Raw genomic sequence first — 22,709 nt, 5'->3', positions numbered from 1 at the left:
CTAATGCTGCAGTGAGATCCCTGTCGAGTGATGCAGTGAGGGCATAGTCTGCAGTGCTGCACCGAGTCAGTGCCACCATGTGCATTGCTACAGTGACAGTTACTCTGTGCATACAGGCCAACATTTTAGAGGAGGGAGGTGGGAGAGTCTAAAAACACAATCGGGAGCATGGATTTACCCCTTTCACTTCTATTGAAACAGATGCTGTTCAGGCGGGAGACAGCCTAAAGAAAAGCATTTTTTTGCCCCAAAAATCGATAGCATCCCGCCGGAATCGGGCCCACGAGCATGCATGCTCTGTGTAGAGCTGCACCGTGTTACCCCGTAGAGTTCTGAGGGTGAATGTGCAGTGCTGCTGTTAGGATCACACTGCCCAAGTACTGCAGTGAAAATGACTCAGTGAAGTGCAATAGTGCAGCAGTGATGTTGTCTGCGTGATGTGCAGCGCAGTCTGTTTCACGTTGAATGTTCCTCTGTCCCCTTCAGAAATAGCCTGAGACCTTGTATGTTGTGAAGAATGATGGGCAGAGGCCAGACTGAAGGAAAGGAATGTTCGGGTTCCAAATTAGGGTGAAGTGTGTCCCCTTATTTCTTGTCTTTCCTTCTCCTAGTGCAGGAATGGATAAGTCACTGAAGGTTGGAACAAGGGCGGGGGAAGAGTGGCTGGCTGTGCCCGGCCGGACGGCGGAGCAAAACCCGGCCGCCGGGCGGAGCACAAGGGCGGGAGAAGAGTGGCTGGCTGTGCCCGGCCGGACGGCGGAGCAAAACTCGGCCGCCGGGCGGAGCACAAGGGCGGGGGAAGAGTACAGGAAAGGCTAATAACCTCGGAAACACAGATTCCGAAAAAAGAACGTAAATAAACGAACATAGACCTGTGCTGTCCCTGAGATGGAATTAAGAGTACAGCACTAATGCAATCTCCAAACAAACGAACAGCCAGGGAAGTAATCGCCGACAATAGCAGTCACACGGAGCACGGACAGCGGGAGGGGGGCGGGAACGGACAGCGGGAGGGGGGGCGGGAACGGGCACACGAACAGAGGGAGGAGGGGGCAGGAACGGGCACACGAGACAGCGGGAGGGGGGGGCGGGAACGGAGAGCGGGACATTGACGATCGCAAAGGGGCAGGATGAGAAAAACATCGCCGGAACGCCCACGAATCGCCTCGAACCATGACAGACAGATCTCACTTCCAATGGCTAGCCTCCATTTATGGAGCTAGCCAATGGAAGTGAGAGGCGTGACAAAGGCACCATACTCTTCTCAAAAGTTTTCGCCTGCGCGAACGCTGCTGCGCAGCATACGCCAGGCGAAACCTAAAAACAGAAATAGAATCAGAAGAAAACTGAAAGCTACTTAGGGTTAGTCAATGAGAGACTGAGAAGGTAAGAATCAGAGATAGGAGTCAGAAGGCAACTGAGAGTGAGATACAGGGCTACTGAGTGTAAGACAGTGGGAGACTGAGAACATAGAATCAGAGATAGGAGTCAGAAGGCAACTGAGAGTGAGAGACAGGACTACTGAGTGTGAGACAGTGAGAGACTGAGAACATAGAAACAGAGAGTCAGAAGGCAACACAGGGATTGTGTTAGCGAGACAATAGACCGTGAGAGAAAATCAGAATAGTAATGGATATAAGAGAGACTGGGGGCTACTTGGGGTGTTTAAAAGAGACAGAGGGCAACAGAGTGTGTGATAGACAGAGGAATACTGACTATGCGTGCGTGGGTGTGAGACAGAGGGTTACCAAGTGCGTGGGAGAGACATGTTGAGAGTGTCAGAGGGAGAAAGGCCACCATGATGGCATGCAAGAGAGATCAGCATCCATCCCCGATGCAAATTCTATGGTCAGGAAATTCCGCTGCGCTCTGTTTTTAAAGGTGACAGATGATGAAGGAAACCTCAGTGAGAAGCAGTAACCAGGCAGAGAGGTTCATCTGAGGTACCAGTGCTCGAGGAGAGAGGTTCATCTGAGAAACCAGTATTCGAGGGGAGGTTAATCTGAGGTACCAGTGCTCGAACAGAGAGGCTCATCTGAGGTACAAGTGCTCGAACAGAGAGGCTCATCTGAGGTACCAGAGCTCGAGGAGAGAGGCTCATCTGAGGTACCAGTGCTCGAACAGAGACGCTCATCTGAGGTACCGGTGCTCGAGGAGAGAGGTTCATCTGAGGTACCAGTGCTCGAACAGAGAGGCTCATCTGAGGTACCAGTGCTCGAGGAGAGAGGTTCATCTGAGGTACCAGTACTCGAGGAGAGAGGTTCATCTGAGGTACCAGTGCTCGAACAGAGAGGCTCATCTGAGGTATCAGTGCTCGAGGAGAGAGGTTCATCTGAGAAACCAGTACTCGAGGAGAGAGGTTCATCTGCGGTACCAGTGCTCGAACAGAGGCCCATCTTAGGTACCAGTGCTCGAGGAGAGAGGCTCATCTGAGGTACCAGTGCTCAAAGACAGAGGTTCATCAGAGGTACCAGTGCTCGAGGAGAGAGGTTCATCTGAGGTACCAGTGCTCGAGGAGAGAGGCTCATCTGAGGTACCAGTGCTCGAGGAGAGAGGTTCATCTGAGGTACCAGTGCTCGAGGAGAGAGGCTCATCTGAGCTACCAGTGCTCGAGGAGAGAGGCTCATCTGAGGTACCAGTGCTCGAGGAGAGAGGTTCATCTGAGGTACCAGTGCTCGAGGAGAGAGGTTCATCTGAGGTACCAGTGCTCGAGGAGAGAGCATCATCTGAGGTACCAGTGCTCGAGGAGAGAGGCTCATCTGAGGTACCAGAGCTCGAGGAGAGAGGCTCATCTGAGGTACCAGTGCTCAAGGAGAGAGGTTCATCTGAGGTACCAGTGCTCGAGGAGAGAGGTTCATCTGAGGTACCAGTGCTCGAGGAGAGAGGCTCATCTGAGGTACCAGTGCTCGAGGAGAGAGGTTCATCTGAGGTACCAGTGCTCGAGGAGAGAGGCTCATCTGAGGTACCAGTGCTCGAGGAGAGAGGCTCATCTGAGGTACCAGTGCTCGAGGAGAGAGGTTCATCTGAGGTACCAGTGCTCGAGGAGAGAGGTTCATCTCAGGTACCAGTGCTCGAGGAGAGAGGTTCATCTGAGGTACCAGTGCTCGAGGAGAGAGGCTCATCTGAGGTACCAGTGCTCGAGGAGAGAGGTTCATCTGAGGTACCAGTGATCAAGGAGAGAGGTTCATCTGAGGTACCAGTGCTCGAGGAGAGAGGTGCATCGGAGGTACCAGTGCTCGAGGAGAGAGGCTCATCTGAGGTACCAGTGCTCGAGGAGAGAGGTTCATCTGAGGTACCAGTGCTCGAGGAGAGAGGCTCATCTGAGGTACCAGTGCTCGAGGAGAGAGGTTCATCTGAGGTACCAGTGCACGAGGAGAGAGGTTCATCTGAGGTACCAGTGCTCGAGGAGAGAGGCTCATCTGAGGCACCTGTACTCGAGGAGAGAGGCTCATCTGAGGCACCAGTGCTCGAGGAGAGAGGTTCATCTGAGGTACCAGTGCTCAAGGAGAGAGGTTCATCTGAGGTACCAGTGCACAAGGAGAGAGGTTCATCTGAGGTACCAGTGCTCGAGGAGAGAGGCTCATCTGAGGTACCAGTGCACGAGGAGAGAGGTTCATGTGAGATACCAGTGCTCGAGGAGAGAGGCTCATCTGAGGTACCAGTGCTCAAGGAGAGAGGCTCATCTGAGGCACCAGTGCTCAAGGAGAGAGGTTCATCTGAGGTACCAGTGCTCAAGGAGAGAGGCTCATCTGAGGCACCAGTGCTCGAGGAGAGAGGTTCATCTGAGGTACCAGTACTTGAGCAGAGAGACACTTCTGAGGCACCAGTGCTCGAACAGAAAGGAGTCTTTCGGCACCAGCACCTGAGCAAGGAGGAGTGCCTGTACCCAAGCAGAGAGGTAAGTCTGAGGCAAGAGTACTCAAACAAAGAGGTACATCTTAAATACTGATGACCTATCAGAGAGGACCGTCAGAAGTACCAGCACTCTGGAGGAGAGGGGTTAACAGAGGTACTGGCATCTGAGAAGCAGGGAGCATCTAATACACCAATAACACAACAGGGAGCCATGTATGAGTTACCAGTACAGGGCAAAGAGATATATCTGAAGTACTGGTACCCAAGCAGAGAGGCACAGCTGAGGTACCAGTATCAGAGCAGATGTAGATCTGAAGTAAGGGTACCCAAGCAGAGAGAAGCATCTGAGGTACTAGTATCAGGGCAGAGGTATATCTGAAGTAAGGGTACCCAAGCAGAGAGACACATCTGAGGTACCAGTATCAGGGAGAGGTATATCTGAAGTAAGGGTACCCAAGCAGGGAGAAGCATCTGAGGTACTAGTATCAGGGCAGAGGTATATCTGAAGTAAGGGTACCCAAGCAGAGAGACACAACTGAGGTACTAGTATCAGGGCAGAGGTAGATCTGAAGTAAGGGTACCCAGGCAGAGAGACACATCTGAGGTACTAGTATCAGGGCAGAGGTATAGCTGAAGTAAGGGTACCCAAACAGAGAGACACATCTAAAGTACCAGTATCAGGGAGAGGTAGATCTGAAGTAAGGGTACCCAGGCAGAGAGACACATCTGAGGTACTAGTATCAGGGCAGAGGTATAGCTGAAGTAAGGGTACCCAAACAGAGAGACACATCTAAAGTACCAGTATCAGGGAGAGGTATATCTGAAGTAAGGGTACCCAAGCAGAGAGACACATCTGAGGTACTAGTATTAGGGCAGAGGTATAGCTGAAGTAAGGGTACCCAAGCAGAGAGACACATCTGAGGTACTAGTATCAGGGCAGAGGTATATCTGAAGTAAGGGTACCCAAACAGAGAGACGCATCTAAAGTACCAGTATCAGGGCAGAGGTATAGCTGAAGTAAGGGTACCCAAGCAGAGAGACACATCTAAAGTACCAGTATCAGGGAGAGGTATATCTGAAGTAAGGGTACCCAAGCAGAGAGACACATCTGAGGTACTAGTATCAGGGCAGAGGTATATCTGAAGTAAGGGTACCCAAGCAGAGAGACACAACTGAGGTACTAGTATCAGGGCAGAGGTATAGCTGAAGTAAGGGTACCCAAACAGAGAGACACATCTAAAGTACCAGTATCAGGGAGAGGTATATCTGAAGTAAGGGTACCCAAGCAGAGAGACACATCTGAGGTACTAGTATCAGGGCAGAGGTATAGCTGAAGTAAGGGTACCCAAACAGAGAGACATATCTAAAGTACCAGTATCAGGGAGAGGTATATCTGAAGTAAGGGTACCCAAGCAGAGAGACACATCTGAGGTACTAGTATCAGGGCAGAGGTATAGCTGAAGTAAGGGTACCCAAGCAGAGAGACACATCTGAGGTACTAGTATCAGGGCAGAGGTATATCTGAAGTAAGGGTACCCAAGCAGAGAGACACATCTGAGGTACTAGTATCAGGGCAGAGGTATATCTGAAGTAAGGGTACCCAAGCAGAGAGACACATCTGAGGTACTAGTATCAGGGCAGAGGTATATCTGAAGTAAGGGTACCCAAGCAGAGAGACACATCTGAGGTACCAGTATCAGGGCAGAGGTATAGCTGAAGTAAGGGTACCCAAGCAGAGAGACACATCTAAAGTACCAGTATCAGGGCAGAGGTATATCTGAAGTAAGGGTACCCAAACAGAGAGACACATCTAAAGTACCAGTATCAGGGAGAGGTATATCTGAAGTAAGGGTACCCAAGCAGAGAGACACATCTGAGGTACTAGTATCAGGGCAGAGGTATATCTGAAGTAAGGGTACCCAAACAGAGAGACGCATCTAAAGTACCAGTATCAGGGCAGAGGTATATCTGAAGTAAGGGTACCCAAGCAGAGAGACACATCTGAGGTACTAGTATCAGGGCAGAGGTATAGCTGAAGTAAGGGTACCCAAGCAGAGAGACACATCTGAGGTACTAGTATCAGGGCAGAGGTATATCTGAAGTAAGGGTACCCAAGCAGGGAGACACATCTGAGGTACTAGTATCAGGGCAGAGGTATATCTGAAGTAAGGGTACCCAAGCAGAGAGACACATCTGAGGTACCAGTATCAGGGAGAGGTATATCTGAAGTAAGGGTACCCAAACAGAGAGACACATCTAAAGTACCAGTATCAGGGCAGAGGTAGATCTGAAGTAAGGGTACCCAAACAGAGAGACACATCTAAAGTACCAGTATCAGGACAGAGGTATATCTGAAGTAAGGGTACCCAAGCAGAGAGACACATCTGAGGTACCAGTATCAGGGCAGAGGTATAGCTGAAGTAAGGGTACCCAAGCAGAGAGACACATCTAAAGTACCAGTATCAGGGAGAGGTATATCTGAAGTAAGGGTACCCAAGCAGAGAGACACATCTGAGGTACTAGTATCAGGGCAGAGGTATATCTGAAGTAAGGGTACCCAAACAGAGAGACGCATCTAAAGTACCAGTATCAGGGCAGAGGTATATCTGAAGTAAGGGTACCCAAACAGAGAGACGCATCTAAAGTACCAGTATCAGGGCAGAGGTATATCTGAAGTAAGGGTACCCAAACAGAGAGACACATCTAAAGTACCAGTATCAGGGAGAGGTATATCTGAAGTAAGGGTACCCAAACAGAGAGACGCATCTAAAGTACCAGTATCAGGGCAGAGGTATATCTGAAGTAAGGGTACCCAAACAGAGAGACACATCTAAAGTACCAGTATCAGGGAGAGGTATATCTGAAGTAAGGGTACCCAAGCAGAGAGACACATCTGAGGTACTAGCATCAGGGCAGAGGTATAGCTGAAGTAAGGGTACCCAAGCAGAGAGACACAACTGAGGTACTAGTATCAGGGCAGAGGTATATCTGAAGTAAGGGTACCCAAGCAGAGAGACACAACTGAGGTACTAGTATCAGAGCAGAGGTATAGCTGAAGTAAGGGTACCCAAGCAAGGAGAAGCATCTCAGGTACTAGTATCAGAGCAGAGGTATATCTGAAGTAAGGGTACCCAAGCAGAGAGACACATCTCAGGTACTAGTATCAGGGCAGAGGTATATCTGAAGTAAGGGTACCCAAGCAGAGAGACACATCTGGGGTACTAGTAGCAGGGAGAGGTATAGCTGAAGTAAGGGTACCCAAACAGAGAGACACATCTGGGGTACTAGTAGCAGGGAGAGGTATATCTGAAGTAAGGGTACCCAAGCAGAGAGACACATCTGAGGTACTAGTATCAGGGCAGAGGTATAGCTGAAGTAAGGGTACCCAAACAGAGAGACACATCTGGGGTACTAGTAGCAGGGAGAGGTATATCAGAAGTTCTAGTACAGAAGCAGAGAGACACATCTGAGGTACTAGTATCAGGGTAGAGGTATATCTGAAGTAAGGGTACCCAAGCAAGGAGAAGCATCTCAGGTACTAGTATCAGAGCAGAGGTATATCTGAAGTAAGGGTACCCAAGCAGAGAGACACATCTCAGGTACTAGTATAAGAGCAGAGGTATAGCTGAAGTAAGGGTACCCAAGCAGAGAGACACATCTCAGGTACTAGTATAAGAGCAGAGGTATAGCTGAAGTAAGGGTACCCAAGCAAGGAGAAGCATCTGGGGTATCAGTACATCTACAGTGATAACCTGCAATAACCCGATCTAAATTGATCACCCTAGTTTGGGAGAACCTATTCCAGGGAGGCCTGTGAGTACTGTTAGACCATGTCTTGTGTCACATTATGTCAAAAATGATCACTTTACCATTAACTGGAGATTTCTGTCAACAAACAGAGCTAGATGGTTCTTAGTTCTGAAGATTCGGTCCTATTTTATAGTCAGTTAAATTAGAAAAATGCAACGACGCTTGCATCCAATAACAGCGAAAAGTAAAAAAAAAAATAAACAAAATCTTATTATCCTCAATTGGGTTCCTATCATGAAAAAGTATATAATATTGTGAACTGTCTTGATCAACCTTTCTAATAAAATCATCATTTAAATCCTTAACGTTAGAGGTAAAGTTAATTTTAGTGTTTAGGGGTGGGTAGTGGTAAAGAAGGTATAGTTAATTTGCGTGTTTAGGAGTGGGCAGTGGTAAAGAAGGTGTGGTTAATTTTAGTGATTAGGGGTGAGTAGCGGTAAAGGAAGGTAAGGGGAAATTTAGGGTTTTGGGGTGGGTAGTGGTAAAAAGAGGTAACATAAATTTTTGTATTTAGGGGTGTATAGTGGTAAAGGGAGGATGTATGACATTACAACGCATGCTTTTACATCGCATGCCTTTACAACGCTGTTTTTACAACGCATGCCTTTACAACGCATAGTGCTTTGGGGTGCTGGATAGTGAATAGTTTAATCTACTATTCCAACTCCAGTCCCCGTGGATAGTAGGGAAGGTGTTGGATAGTAAATTAAACCTATTCCCTATCCTAGTGCGCCCCCCAGCGCAATGCGTTGTAATGGTTTGCATTGTAAAAGTTGCGTCGTAAAGGCACTGCGTGGTAAAAGTTGCGTTGTAAAGGATGTTTCCCGTAAAGGGAGGTTATGAATAAATTAAAAACATGAGGATTGCCTCAAAAAGAAAAGAATAATAAATATTAACTTAACTTGAAATACATATATCTATATATATATACACACACACATATACACCGATGTTTGTTCCGGATCTTTTTCCTCTTCTTTGTCCAGAAAGAGGCACTCAATGACACTAGCGGTACAGCTCCAGTTGAATCAGCGTTTTATTTACTTGATTTTTATAATTAGTGCAGGATAAAAAGTAGACCAATGCGTTTTAACAGGGTCCTAGAGTGTATGTGGACAGACTGTCCCTTTTAAATGAATCACCGCGCTCCCGATACCGTGCAATTTAATGCCAACTGGGCCGCTAGCTTTAAAGTCCATCTCTCAGCATATTACATCCGCCATGGTTGTGTTATGTATGGGATTAGTTTGAATTGTGATTTAACATTTACAAACACATTGATGACTGTTTCTCAAATTAGTACACCTGTGCAAAGTGGCATGAAAAAGTGCAAAGTGCAACTGTGCAAAATAGCAGGCTTAGAATGCTAATACTTCATAAATGTTTGATTAAGTATCGGAGTCGCCATTTTGTGTTGGCTGTAATATATATAAAAGTTCAGTCTGGCAATATAGTATGCATTTTAATCCGGGAAATTAACAGCACCACTTTCCAACTGAGTATATATGTGCAAAGTAGCATAAGAAAGTGCAACTGTGCAAAATGGCAGATATAAAGTGCTAGTACTTTATCAATATTTTGATAAAGTATCAAAGTTGCCATGTGCCGGTGGCTGCAGTATAAATGCTGTCCAGCTCCACAAAGTGCTAGGCTACTGGTGCAAAACATGCCTATCAAGTGCACATACTTCTAAACCATCACGATAAAGTATCTCATACTCATAAAAACTAGATCCACTGGTCCTAGGCAAATTCGCATCCATTACATGTAAACAAACCCACATGTTTCGACTAATTCTGCCATTATCGTCTGATCCTATGCAAAATCTTCACATATTACATGCAGCTGTTCCATATTTCTTAACTAATTCCATGATTTGACCACCACGTCAATAGGTAAAGTGACATGTGTGTTCAGAATACAGTGCAAGATGTTTCAACAACTTATTTACAATATTAATTATTCCAGAAATCATTACAGAATCCCCCTTGATCCTTCAGTCAGTCAGCTTGCATGTGGAGGTTCCTGCCCCATGGTGTAGAGTTCATAATGACAGCAAGACTCAACATGCCTACTGTGGATGGTTCACATCATATGGTCCACATTCTAATAAATGTGCACGTGCAGTTCTGCATCCAGATTTAGGCCCCATGGTTATTCAGTGTCCATTGTTATAATTCATATAGACTCCATCCTTCGGAGGTTCGGTTCTCTGTCTCCTCTACGGGGCTTCTTTTGAATATTTCGGATCCCATTAAAAGACGCATGTTTCTTACATCTCCATCATACATCTCCCAAAGGCATTTTGACATGGAGTATGCAAAGTCTTTATTACTTATGGCCGTCAGATGCTGAAGAATTTGTACTTTGAGCTTATTTAGTGTGCTCCCAACGTATCTTTTCTCACAGGAACATTACAGCACATATATATCACAAACGGGGTTTCACACCTTATCCACGCTTTGATGCTATTGAGTGTCCTGTGTCGTGTTTCAAATTGGGTTTTATTTTGAGCATATGGACAAACTTTACATTTCTGACATTTCCAGAATTCCTTCTTATTGCACATGGCCACACCCACAAGTTCTCCTTTTAAAGCCCATTAGTGTGGCTAGGAAACCGCTTCTTTAGCACTCAGCACCTTTGTCCTGGTGCTGTTGTACTTCTAGAACGGCGCACTATGCCCTGGATTTCAGCTAGGGTACCCTATACCACAACCCATGCTTGTCCTGGCACCGACTGTTGGCACGGGCTGACTTGCATGAATTCTTGCATTCTTGTTTGGTGGACAGTCCCTGCTGGCACACCAGTACTCTGTGCACACCTGTACTCCATGCAAACCTGCCCTCTGTGCACACCTGTACTCCATGCACACCTGTACTCCATGCTCACCTGTACTCCATGCACACCTGTAGTCTCTGTGCACACCTGTACTCTCTGTGCACACCTGTACTCTCTGTGCTCACCTGTACTCTGTGCTCACCTGTACTCTGTGCTCACCTGTGCTCTGTGCTCACCTGTGCTCTGTGCTCACCTGTACTATGTGCTCACCTGTACTCTGTGTTCACCTGTACTTCATGCACACCTGTACTCTGTGCTCACCTGTACTCTGTTTACTACCTTTGGTACAAGGTTCCTCTAGAATCAATCAATCTTCATGGAGAGCAAGAGTGCACTCATCCCGCAAGTGTGCACACATCCTGCAACGGTGCACTCATCCCAAAAGAGTGGACACATATAGTGAGAATGCCCACATCCAAGAGTGCACACATCCTGCACCAGTACACACATCCTGCAAGAGAGCAAACATGCTGCAAGAGTGCGAACACTTTGCAAGAATTTACCCATCCACAAGAGTTCACACATCCCACAAGAATGCACACATCCAGCAAGACTGCACTCATCTATCAAGAGTGAACACATCCCGCAAGTAACTTGATCTACACATGCTCCACTCTGCTTTTACCTTTCCACAGCCCCATAATAATTAAAGACTGTTCTTAAATGGTGATGGAGGGAATTTTAACACACTTCACATTAGCACCCACTCTTTCCCTTCTTTTTATCTCTGCTTGCTACTGTACTACCAGTTGGTCAAACTCCTGGTGGAGGTCAGCCTACCTAAACAAAAACCCAATGATGATGTCACTTTACAAATAAGCAGAGAACCTAGATATACTGCCGAACCACCTATGTACGCGGATGAGGGTTTGTTTAGGAAGAACAACTAACGACCCTGGTTACACAGGTACAAGTGATCCATTCTCTTGTGATTATTGAATACTATAAGGAAGCTGCATGGATCTCGGCTTCTTCCTCCCTCCCCCTTTGATCTGATACATCATTTACATAACACAAGTTCACGTTCCTTTTCTAAAGGCACTGGGAGATTAACGGCCTCGTGTAGGTAAATAGTATTTACCGATTCGTAAATACCGAATTTTACCGATTCGGTATTTACGCGACGGTAAATGCTATGTAGCTAAACAATCAGTAAAAATTACCGAATCGTTAAGATTCGGTAACTACAGAATCGGTATTTACCGATTTAGTAATTGCCATTCATTCCTATGGGCCTAGAGGCCCATAGGAATGAATCTCAATTACCGAATCGGTAAATACCGATTCGGTAAAAGGGGGAAAACATTGAAGGGTGGCAGGGTGTCACTTTGACACCCTGTTGCACCCCTCAACTTGTAGTTGGTGGTAAATAACGAATCCTAACATGGGATAAGCACTCATTTAAGTGCTCCCTAAATTAGGAATTCAGTAATTTACCGAATCGGTATTTAAGAAATCGGTAATTTACCGATTCCTTACATTACCGATTTGGTAAATTACCGAATCCTTAATTTCGCCCCCATACATACGAAAAGCCTATTACCGGTCGGTAATGGCCGAAATTCGTTAATTTCGGCCGTTACGACTGGTATTGGGCCACCTACTTCTGGCCCTAAGTGATTTGCCCAGAATGACAGGATGTTGATCCTACACTGAGACTCAAACCTGGTTTCCCAGTTTCAAAGTCTGCAGCTCTCGCGGCAACGCACATCGTAGATAGAGGGACGGTGGCAGAAGCCACTTGACAGCGCGGCTCATTATGAGCTCGAGGTTCCAACAGGACCTCGAGCTGAGCCAGAGCCAGGCTTGAGCTTTCAGTGGCTCGCTCACCTCCTATAATTACTTCTAAATGGGGGCTGGAGGTTTAGGGAAATGAAAGGAGGAGCTTAGAGAGGGGTATGCTAATACAAAAACACCCCCCCCAGAGATGATTAACACCATTGATATTCAGAAGCTAAGGGGCTTATTCAAGTGTAAATGCACGTGTGTATTAACTCAATGCACATTTATTACTACACCTAGGAGTAAATCTACCCTTGCAAGTGATGAATAGCAAAAATATACAGAGTTACACCTAGGTGTAGACTTACATGTCTCCGCCCCCTCAGATAAGGGGGTGGAGCCACCTACAAAAGGATTTACGATGATAAGTTACTACTAGTAGCTTTGGACATGTGTGTGTAGATCGCCACCACCACCGCGGCGGTGATCTCCCAATGGGAAAGTTTATGGAAAACAAATAAAGTTTATTTTTCTATTAAAAAATATTAAAAACAACTTAATGCAAAATCTAAACGTAAAATATTTCTAAATATATATTGCCGAGCTGATGTTTGTATCAGTAATGTGTTGTAAAAACTATGAATAAATGAATTAAAAAAGAAAAATATATATTTATTTTTAACCTAGAACAGCTAAAATAAAATGTTACAGGACATTCTCATCTAATTAAATGTATATCAGATAATTAATTTAAAATTATTAATTTATAAATAGTCATTTTGTTAAAAAATATGTCTAAATTAAAATATATAAAAAAAATTGATACAAGTTCAACAGTTGTATTTTTTTTAATTAAACACACACACACACACACACGCACACATGCACAGACACACACACGCATACACACACACACACGCACACATGCACAGACACACACACGCACACACACACACACACACACGCACACACAGACACACACACACACACACACACACACACACACACACACACATGCAGACACACACACACACACACACACACACACACACACACACACACACACACACACACACACACACATATATATACATTCACTGAATAAACCAATAACATTATAGTTAGATGAGATGTTCAGTAACAATGTAACATTTTAAACTCTAAAAACCACTGAACTTCACCAGTTATATTTATCTCAAGTAACTATAACTCATGCCCTAAGAAGACCCCCACGATTTCTCGATTTGCAAACAATCACAAAATCAGTACTTTTGTAAAAATGCCACGATTTTTAAAAAAAGTGCCAGCAAAATATGTAATTTATTTAAAAAAACTAGTGTTCAACCTGTCTTTATTGGCTCTGTGCTGACACTGAACCATTAATGGAAGGGTGGCCAACAGGCAGGCAGCAGAGGTGATACATTCCTCTGTCGCCTGCCTTTGAAATGCACTCGCCCCCTCCTGAGCAATTAGCCTCCAGGCCGCCTCACACCTTTGTGTGCCCCCTGCGGACCCTGCAGGCCGCCTCACACCTTTGTGTGCCCCCTGCGGACCCTGCAGTCCGCCTCGCACCTTTGTGTGCCCCCTGCGGACCCTGCAGGCCGCCTCACACCTTTGTGTGCCCCCTGCGGACCCTGCAGGCCGCCTCGCACCTTTGTGTGCCCCCTGCGGACCCTGCAGGCCGCCTCACACCTTTGTGTGCCCCCTGCGGACCCTGCAGGCCGCCTCACACCTTTGTGTGCCCCCTGCGGACCCTGCAGGCCGCCTCGCACCTTTGTGTGCCCCCTGCGGACCCTGCAGGCCGCCTCACACCTTTGTGTGCCCCCTGCGGACCCTGCAGGCCGCCTCGCACCTTTGTGTGCCCCCTGCGGACCCTGCAGGCCGCCTCACACCTTTGTGTGCCCCCTGCGGACCCTGCAGGACGCCTCACACCTTTGTGTGCTCCCTGCGGACCCTGCAGGCCGCCTCACACCTTTGTGTGCCCCCTGCGGACCCTGCAGGACGCCTCACACCTTTGTGTGCTCCCTGCGGACCCTGCAGGCCATTAGAAAGCAATAGTCTGCAGTATTTTTGTGGTGGGCACATATTTTGCCTAAAACAAAAATCCCCCAAATTTTGAGGTTTTGGCCTGCAAATGTAGCTTTTATTGGCCACAAAATTTGCCACCCAAAGCCGCAAAATCCTGGGGGGTCTGCCTAAGGTAACTATAACTCGCGCCCCCGCCATGCACAGTTTTCTCAACAGTAATTTAACTGCAAATGTTCCCGTGATATTATCAATGATGTCATAGAAGATGTCATCAGTGATGTAATATGTGGGGTAATTAGCAATGCATGGCAAGGGTGTGAGTTATAGTTACCTAAGACACAAGTTACAGTTACTTGAGATAACTAGAACTATAACTGGTGAATTTCAGTGGTAGTTTTTGACCACTCTCCCTTTTAAGTAATTTAGCGGCCCCGGGATGGGGTCCCTGGGGCCTTTAGAGGCTTGGGTAGGGCGGCCTAGCTGGCCCCCTTCCCTTCAAAAAAACAATGGGCCCCGTGGATAAAGTGACAGGGGCCGAATACGGCTTGGGGAGTGGGGCTGCGCACCCCCTTCCATAAAAAACTGTTCCGGCCTGGGCAATGGGGTTACCGTGGTCAAAAGCGGCTCAGGGACAGGGACCCGAATCCCCTCATCCAGTCCCTGTTTCCAGTCCTACGATTGCTGCCACCACTTCCTGGTTGAGGTTGTGGCAGCCAATCGGATCTCACTTTGAGATCTTTGGCCTCCACTGCATGAAATATCCCAAAAAATGTAACCTTAATTTCTCCAAAAGTACAGAATGGATATACACCAAAACACAAAAAGCACTCTTTTGGTACCAAGATCTAGCTGTCTGCCAAATTTTGTGTAAATCAGCAGTTTGGGCTGTAGCGGTGTCTAAACTTCCTATGGAAAAATAAATGGGGAAAACACGTTCTGGGAGGCCCCCTTTTTCTTGGACCTCGCTTGACAGATCACCCCAAAACTTTTCATCTGCAAACTAGTCAAAAACAAGCATTCCTTTCATGTGGATTTGCCAAACAGGACCAAAGTTATTAACAACAAAAAAAATACAACACGATCCTAAGTATACCTACCCAGGAGCGAACGTCACTGGGTAATACATATGTGTTCAATGAAAAACACCAAAAGTTAAACCTTAGTTATAATTAGGAAACTTAAATTATTCTTTTTATACAAACCAAACTTAAACTATACAAACCGTAGAAAGTTTTAAAATGTATACTTCTACCTTAATTTCATACTTTATGCAACACCTTTAAATAACTGGTATTGGCGCCCCTCCATACTCAGTGCAGTGTACTTGGTCGCCACACTACATTAACTGTAACTCGCCTCTCTACCATGGACTGTGCTGCGACAAATGTTTATTTTGAAATGTCTTAAGTGCTGTTGTAAACGCTATGATGTCAGATGGTGTAAGTGATGTAATAATAAAGGTTATATATAAACAGTGCATGGGGAAGGCGCGAGTTAGAGTTAACATAGCGCGTAAGTGGAGCGAGACGCGCAGTGAATTTTGTTTGTTTTCTCATTTATCTTATGTACTTCGTTCTCCCCTGAACCCAGTTCCTTTATCCATTTGAGACGTTAATACGCTCTTGAGTTTATCTCTGGCAGGTGACATTTTCCTTCCTCGCCTTCGGGGTTGCACCTTTTTCTTTTAAGTGGAAGGTGTTGTCAAGATAATGCTGCCACACTGACATTTTGTAACATCTATGTTTATAGAATTGCAAGAGCAAAATATCCTGGTACATTTTACAACCTCAGGCTGCGGTTTGAAAAGGGGGGGTCATTTCAGTATCGTTCTCACTCAGCTGACTGGGGGTGATCACAGCCCCTCATGGCTAAAAAAAACTGTCTTACTAATGGCTGTGTGTTAACCGCAATAGCTAGCTGTAGATTTGGGTTGCGGTTTCTAAATAAATTAGCAAAATCTCACATTTTATCATGGCTCGGAGTACAACTTCAGCTTGGTGCTAACAGCCAACACACAATGCATTGTGAAACAAACACGGTAAGCACGGATGTAAGCTTGTTTGAACGGGATAATGGCTGCTGGGGTATAGAATGCCGAGCAGTAAAGTGCAGTGTGAATCTTCTGCATAGAAAATGCTGGAAAAACTAATTTGATTAACTCTGGGTTGAATTAAAAATCAGAAGGCAAAATACAAAATGGTGTTCAGAGAAAAATGTTTTGCCTTGTTTCCTTAGAAACAATGATCAAGGTATATTGAGAAGTGAACCCAAAATACATTTGGAAAATGGTAAATAGATGCTGCAGTTCAAATGCCATCTGCTTAAAATGTTCTGAGTCAGAGTCCTCCTGGATTGAATATTTGACTCAATCAATTCAATTCATAAACTTTATTCGGTTTTTTAAAAAAACATAAAAGTTACACACCAGTAATACATTTAAAACAATCCAAGCTTGATCAATAAAAGAGCGCCAGTAATACAATAAAAAAACAAGATAATAAATAGATATAGGAGGGACAGAGGATAGCATACATTATTGATCCATGTAGTTTATTGCAATCAACACATGCTTTTAAAAAACCCGGTATAAAAGGTACACAGTCATCATTCAATAATTGCAAGTACATCAGTGCGGGTCGAACCTGATTATAATTCAATCTTTTTAAAATAGGGACCAGGAAATGTTTACGAGGGAAATCATAAAAATTACATAAAAACATAAAATGTAGCATGTCCTGTGGAGACTGATTGTCGCAGCCGCAGGAAGCTGTCACCATACCTCTAAAAGTACATTTTGGTCTGGCAAGTAGGAGGTCAAACATATTCAACCGAAACCGGGTTAACAAAAATGTATCGTGCGTAGGCAGAGACCCCATAAGGTATTGCTCTGTCCTTGGAATATTTGTCTTGTTTATTAGATTATGTGGATTACCTTATTTATAATGTCGGTCATGAGTCATATATTATTGAAGTGGAATTAGTAATGTTAATGACTGTTAAAAAAATCCCACCGATGCAATGTGGCGCAGCGGAGTCTGACAACTTACCCTTTGTCATGATACCCGGTGATGGCGACTGGTGGGTGACCCAACCGCCTGTCTTCGTTCGTTGTTATTCCAGAGAGCTGGCGCGCGGACATGATTAACCCAATCCATTGGTAAGACGTCAATCATGGCGGCCATCACACCATGGGCAAATGAACATACAATCATTCTGTGTGGACCAGGAGGGGGCGTTGCACAGTGGATGGGTCTACACTTTAGGCGGCAGCGATAAGTCTACGGAGCTTGTTCTGGGTCTGAGTTCTTACTTTCTCAAGTTGGTGACTTTGACTAAAGGTTGGTTAGGGGTTGTAACCTGGCAGCTTGACAGTTAAACACAGAGATATTAAGGCTTTGTGTTGGGATGAATCCGTCACAGCAGGTTCAAGAGCCAATGGTTCGAATAAGGGAATGTGTGTATGTTATCACGATACACCAAAGCGTGATGCAGTGTTTACATCGCATGCGCTACAACGCATGCAATTACAACGCATTTGTTACAACAACCGCGTTGTTACAACGCAAAATATTACATCGCAAGTTGTTTCTACAACTTGCTGTAAGGGGCGCGCTAACTAAGGAATAGTATAATTTACTATTTCAACACCTTCCCTAGTGTTGCACACGCTGGAGTTGGAATAGTAAATGATACTATTCCTAAGTCCAGCGCACCCCCAACAGCAAGTTGTACAAACAACTTGTGGTGTAATGTTTTGCTTTGTAACAACGCAGTCGTTGTAACAACCGTATTGTAATTTCATGCGTTGTAGCACATATGATGTAACATCACATATTCACCAAAGCTCTTACTGCATTTATTTACAAAAATATGAAAAAGAAACTCAAGCTGCCACAATAGAATTATTTCCCCATATCTATTCTGGTGATACAGCTTTTAAATTTGGGATATTACAAAAAACTATTATGGAAAGTAATATGTGAAATGTTATGTTCTGTGTACTCTGGATTGTGGTGAATGTAAAATTTGTACTTAAAATACTTTGTAGAAAGAGATGAATGAACTTGTGTTCACAAGCATCTAGATGCTGAGATCTTTAGTAGGAAGTGTCTGACAGAGGTAGGTGGATCAGTAGAGTGTGATGTTTCTTCAAAGGTTGGGACAGTGAGCATTGACGGTTGTTTGCACAGTATGTACAGGTGCTCGGGTCATAAGAAATGTCTGACCACTAGCAGACATGTTTTAGGAGCCAGAAGATAAAGGACTTTTCCTGCAAGTTCTCAGTTATCCTACCGGCCAGGATCTGGCCTGTCTGGGGTTGGTTGGGGGCCACCATGCTTGTGTTCAGGTAGTTTCTAATTGTGTTGATCTAAGTGTCTATTAAAGAGATTTAAGTTTGGGAATGACATTAGGAGAGGTTTTTGGAATTTTGAAAATAGACCTTCATTTAAGTGCATTGGTCATTGAGTTTCACCAGTCTGTGCAGATCTTCTGTGACAGGTTGGCAGGCACGAACGCAAAGTGCCAGACACCAACGCAAAGTGCCAGAACAGAGTGCACTAACAACTTGGGGTTATGATTGAGGGAAGGCGCACGTCCAAGGTGCTCTGAACCCACTGGTTTTGGGAACTCACTTTAGTCCATTACATAACTTCTTCCATAAGGTAACATTACACTGAGGCATTCTGCCCAAACAGGAGAATCCATTTTCAAACCATGTCAACTTTAAATCTGTGTCCCAGCACAGACATGAACCGTCCTGTGTGCCATGTCATAGGATATTGGATTACAGGAATAAAGCTGCTGGAGATTTTAAAATACTCATGCGCTAAACTTTGTCTTTACAGAAGATCCTATGGCCAATGGAACGTTGCCGCTGCCTCTTCTGACGGAGCAGCCTTCAGTGCGGACCGGAAATCTCACAACCTGTGAGATCCATGATGGCTTCCTGGCCTTCCTGCTCCCAGTGGTTTATTCTCTGATCTTCTGCACTGGTCTTCTGGGCAATGGCTTGGCCCTGTGGGTGTTCCGGTACAGATCGCACAGGAAGTCATCCACAGCGGTGTACTTGTGGAACGTCGCGGTGTCGGACCTGCTGCTCGTGCTCTGCCTGCCACTGAGGGTGGCCTATCAAACCCACCCTGGCCCTCTGCTGCTTTGTAAGACTGTGGGGGCCTTGTTCTACCTCAACATGTATGTCAGTATCACCTTCCTCAGCCTGATCAGCTTGGACCGCTACCTGAAGATCATCAGACCCCTCCGGCAGTACCGAATGCACAGCCTCCCTTGGAGCAGGGCCGCCTCCACCGCGGTCTGGCTCTTCAGCCTGGGCTGCATGACGCCCTTCTTCTTTGAGGCCCGGAAGCCAGAAGCTTGCAGTGACAAGTGCTTCCACTTCCGCAGCAAAGGTCTCTTGGCGGCCGCCATCAACATCACCGCGGTGGTTGCCTTCTTTGTTGTTCTGGTGCTGTTTATCTGCTCATACACCAAGATATCCAAGAAGCTCTGTAGACTCCCCCCTGGGAGGACAGAGCCGCCGGGCCGGAGCAGCAGCTCTGCAGCCATCACCAAGACCTTGGTGGTCCTGGTCATTTTCATCGTGTCCTTTGTTCCGTATCACACGGTCCGCGTGCCGTATGTTCTGGCCCAGCTGGACGTCATCTCCAGAGTGTCCTGGAAACAGGCGCTGCACACGGCAAACGAGGTGGTGCTCTGCGTCTCGGCGCTCAACAGCTGCTTGGACCCTGTGATTTACTTCTTCTTGTCCAACAGCTTCAGGAAAGCCATGCTGTGCACTCTACAGGGGAGGTTTAAGATGATATTTGTGAAAGAGTCTTGGACAAACACGAGCAGGAACAGATCCACCACAGATCTCTGAGCCTGCACTCCAATCTTACTTTTTGTTAAACATTACAAATAACTCCTACCCTCTACTCTCTTCTCTGCATCTCAAGGTCAGTTGGGTGTTCTTCGGCCATGGCCATTGGGCGATGCAGCTCGTAGAGGGTTGGGTGGGTGATATCTAGAGTAAACCTAGTTTTTTATTCTAAAACCTAACACTGATGATAAAGAAAGGGCTGAGGCTCTTGTAGTTTTTAAGATGACATAGAAGGGACAAGAACCCATCTTCTAGAGAGATATGTTGATGTTCTGGATTGTCTATGCTATGACTCACCAGCCATTGGCTTTACTCTGAGTTACAGCTACTACATGGAGAGGCCTCAGTCCAGTTCTTCCATGTGGTTGTCTCAAGAAGGTCAGTGCAGAAGGGAAGCAGACATCAGCATATTACACGCGAGTAGCTCACACCAACAAGTGCGGCAAGCCCCAACTTTCTAAGAAACTGCGTGGAATCAAACCGCATAGTGCGACTTCTGCCATAAAACCCAAGTTGATGGTTCATTCTGAAGTATCTACTCTGCATGGAATACAAGACCACTACTCCAAAGAAAACCAATTAGAGAATAGTATCACTGGGCAAGAGACACACAATACAGAACTGCCAGCAATAACAAACTCAAATGCGTATCTATGTATAATAAAATAAACAAGGTAACTAAACAGTACATCGAAACAGTGTCCACACAACGGCATATCTAAGGACCAGTTTGCACATCCTCTGCCTGCTTGGTCATCAATAGACGACCTTCTACAATAACACCACACAAGATGTACATACTTAAGGTACCCTCTCTTGGGTCCATCACTTACCTCCCTCACCGTGCAGAGCATTAACCACCCAGGACTCAAACTGGTCACAGCCTGACGGCACTCAACAATGGAAAAGGGGTACGCCGATCACAGCGTGAACATCATTGCAATCAAAGTGCGTAAAGTGTTGCCTCAACCAATGGAACGCTACCAGTCCCAGCACATTGAACAGACACTCTTACCTCTTCCCAGTGGCCCGCATGAAGCTCTACCTTTAGTACTTTTTCTCTGGCAGATGCCTGAGGGGTGTTATGGACCGACCCACCCTGTATTATGGTGAAGTGGACATGAGACAAAAGCTAGCGATGGTTTTCTAGAAAATATAGATAAAGATGGATGTTAACCTTGATTATTTATTTTTAAAAAGGTGACTGTATGGTCTCTGCATTTTGGATATTTATGATTAATTTATATGGACTTGTTTGAAATTTCCATCTGATTCATTATGTTCTGACTAAGGCTCATTTAAAAAGGGTGGAGGCTGAAACGTCAATGGCAATCATACCAAACTTTTTGAAAAATGGATTTATAAAACTGTTAAGAGGCAGGTTCACGTCAATGTTTTGAATTTTAAAGCACTGTGAATGCATATTGTATGGGGTCATGGGATACAAGAGGGTTTGATGCCATATTTGATTGTATCTCTATTACCCAGGTTGAGCTTCATAACTTCTGTGTTATGAATATGCAATATTTGATAATATCTTACATTGAAAAATAAAATAAAAAAGAAAGATATTTTCACAAACCAAGTTAAAGATTCATGTATGACTCTTAGGGTGATAAAGGGTCTTCAAGGCACTTCACTCTCTCTGTCCATTGGAAGCTGAGGCGTTGGCACCCACTCATGAACTGCTAATTGATAGGTAGCAGTGTCGGGGGTGATTCGACTGCAACTGGGCCATTAAATCACAATGACGAATGCATTGATGTGCGTAGGTCAAGAGTGCTGCTACAGGGGGATCCTACAGTGATGCACTGGCTCTGCCTTAAGACCTCACTCATTTCAACAGACACAAAGTGCCTGCCACCCTGTGCAAATCCATCAGAAAATAATTTGCTAACTCCACCACCAAAGAGTAGTATTGAACACGTTACTTGCTTTTGGTAGCGCTCTTTCTGGTGGATACGCTATCCAACCACAGATTCCTCACCTTCAAGTACACCCCGGGAGTCAGGTTGGATCCAGAAACATTTTTTTTGCCAATGATCCTACATGCTGCTAGATGGCACTCCATAGCTCTGCGTTGGCTCCGTACCGCCCTGGAAGTGATGCAGCAGACTTGCATATAGCCACCTTTCCACACCCTCAGATATGAAGCATTAACAATTTTTGGCAAGTGTGTGGATTCCTAATTGGAGATCAATTTAGATGTCAAAAGGAGGCCATTCCAAAAAAATGGAAGGTGGGAGGGTGGTGAGAAATCTGCGATAAATAGAGAATACACAAGCAACAACGTTACCGAAGGCAAGTAACTTGCTCTTCTGATGGATACTTCTAACCGCCCACTCCTCACCTTACAATAGACACCAAAGCAGGACCTCGCCCGGTGGATAGTCCGTGGAGAGGACTCGGACCAAAAGTCCTGCGGGACCGGGTGGGCGAAATGCCTTTCCCATTGGACCTGACTGTTAAGGCAGTGGTGCTTCGGGAATATATATAGCGAAGTCCATGTCGTGGACTGGCAGATGGCAAGCATGGGCACTGCATGTACCAAAGTAATGGTTGTAGCCTTAGCCTT

The 22,709-nt window shown here is 45.6% G+C and overlaps 1 protein-coding gene across 1 annotated transcript; it reads left to right on the top strand.

The window, feature by feature from the left end:
• The first annotated feature begins 1,905 nt into the window (after positions 1–1,905).
• Positions 1,906–21,719, top strand: LOC144785689 (putative G-protein coupled receptor 34). Its single transcript, XM_078664482.1, has 2 exons — positions 1,906–3,898; positions 19,104–21,719. The coding sequence occupies exon 2, from the start codon at positions 19,112–19,114 to the stop codon at positions 20,132–20,134; it is 1,023 nt and encodes a 340-aa protein (XP_078520608.1). The 5' UTR covers positions 1,906–3,898; positions 19,104–19,111; the 3' UTR covers positions 20,135–21,719.
• The last annotated feature ends 990 nt before the right edge of the window (positions 21,720–22,709 follow it).

Source organism: Lissotriton helveticus, chromosome 10 (assembly GCF_964261635.1).
Source record: "Lissotriton helveticus chromosome 10, aLisHel1.1, whole genome shotgun sequence".
Taxonomy (NCBI): domain Eukaryota; kingdom Metazoa; phylum Chordata; class Amphibia; order Caudata; family Salamandridae; genus Lissotriton; species Lissotriton helveticus.
This window is presented reverse-complemented; position numbering and strand designations above follow the sequence as displayed.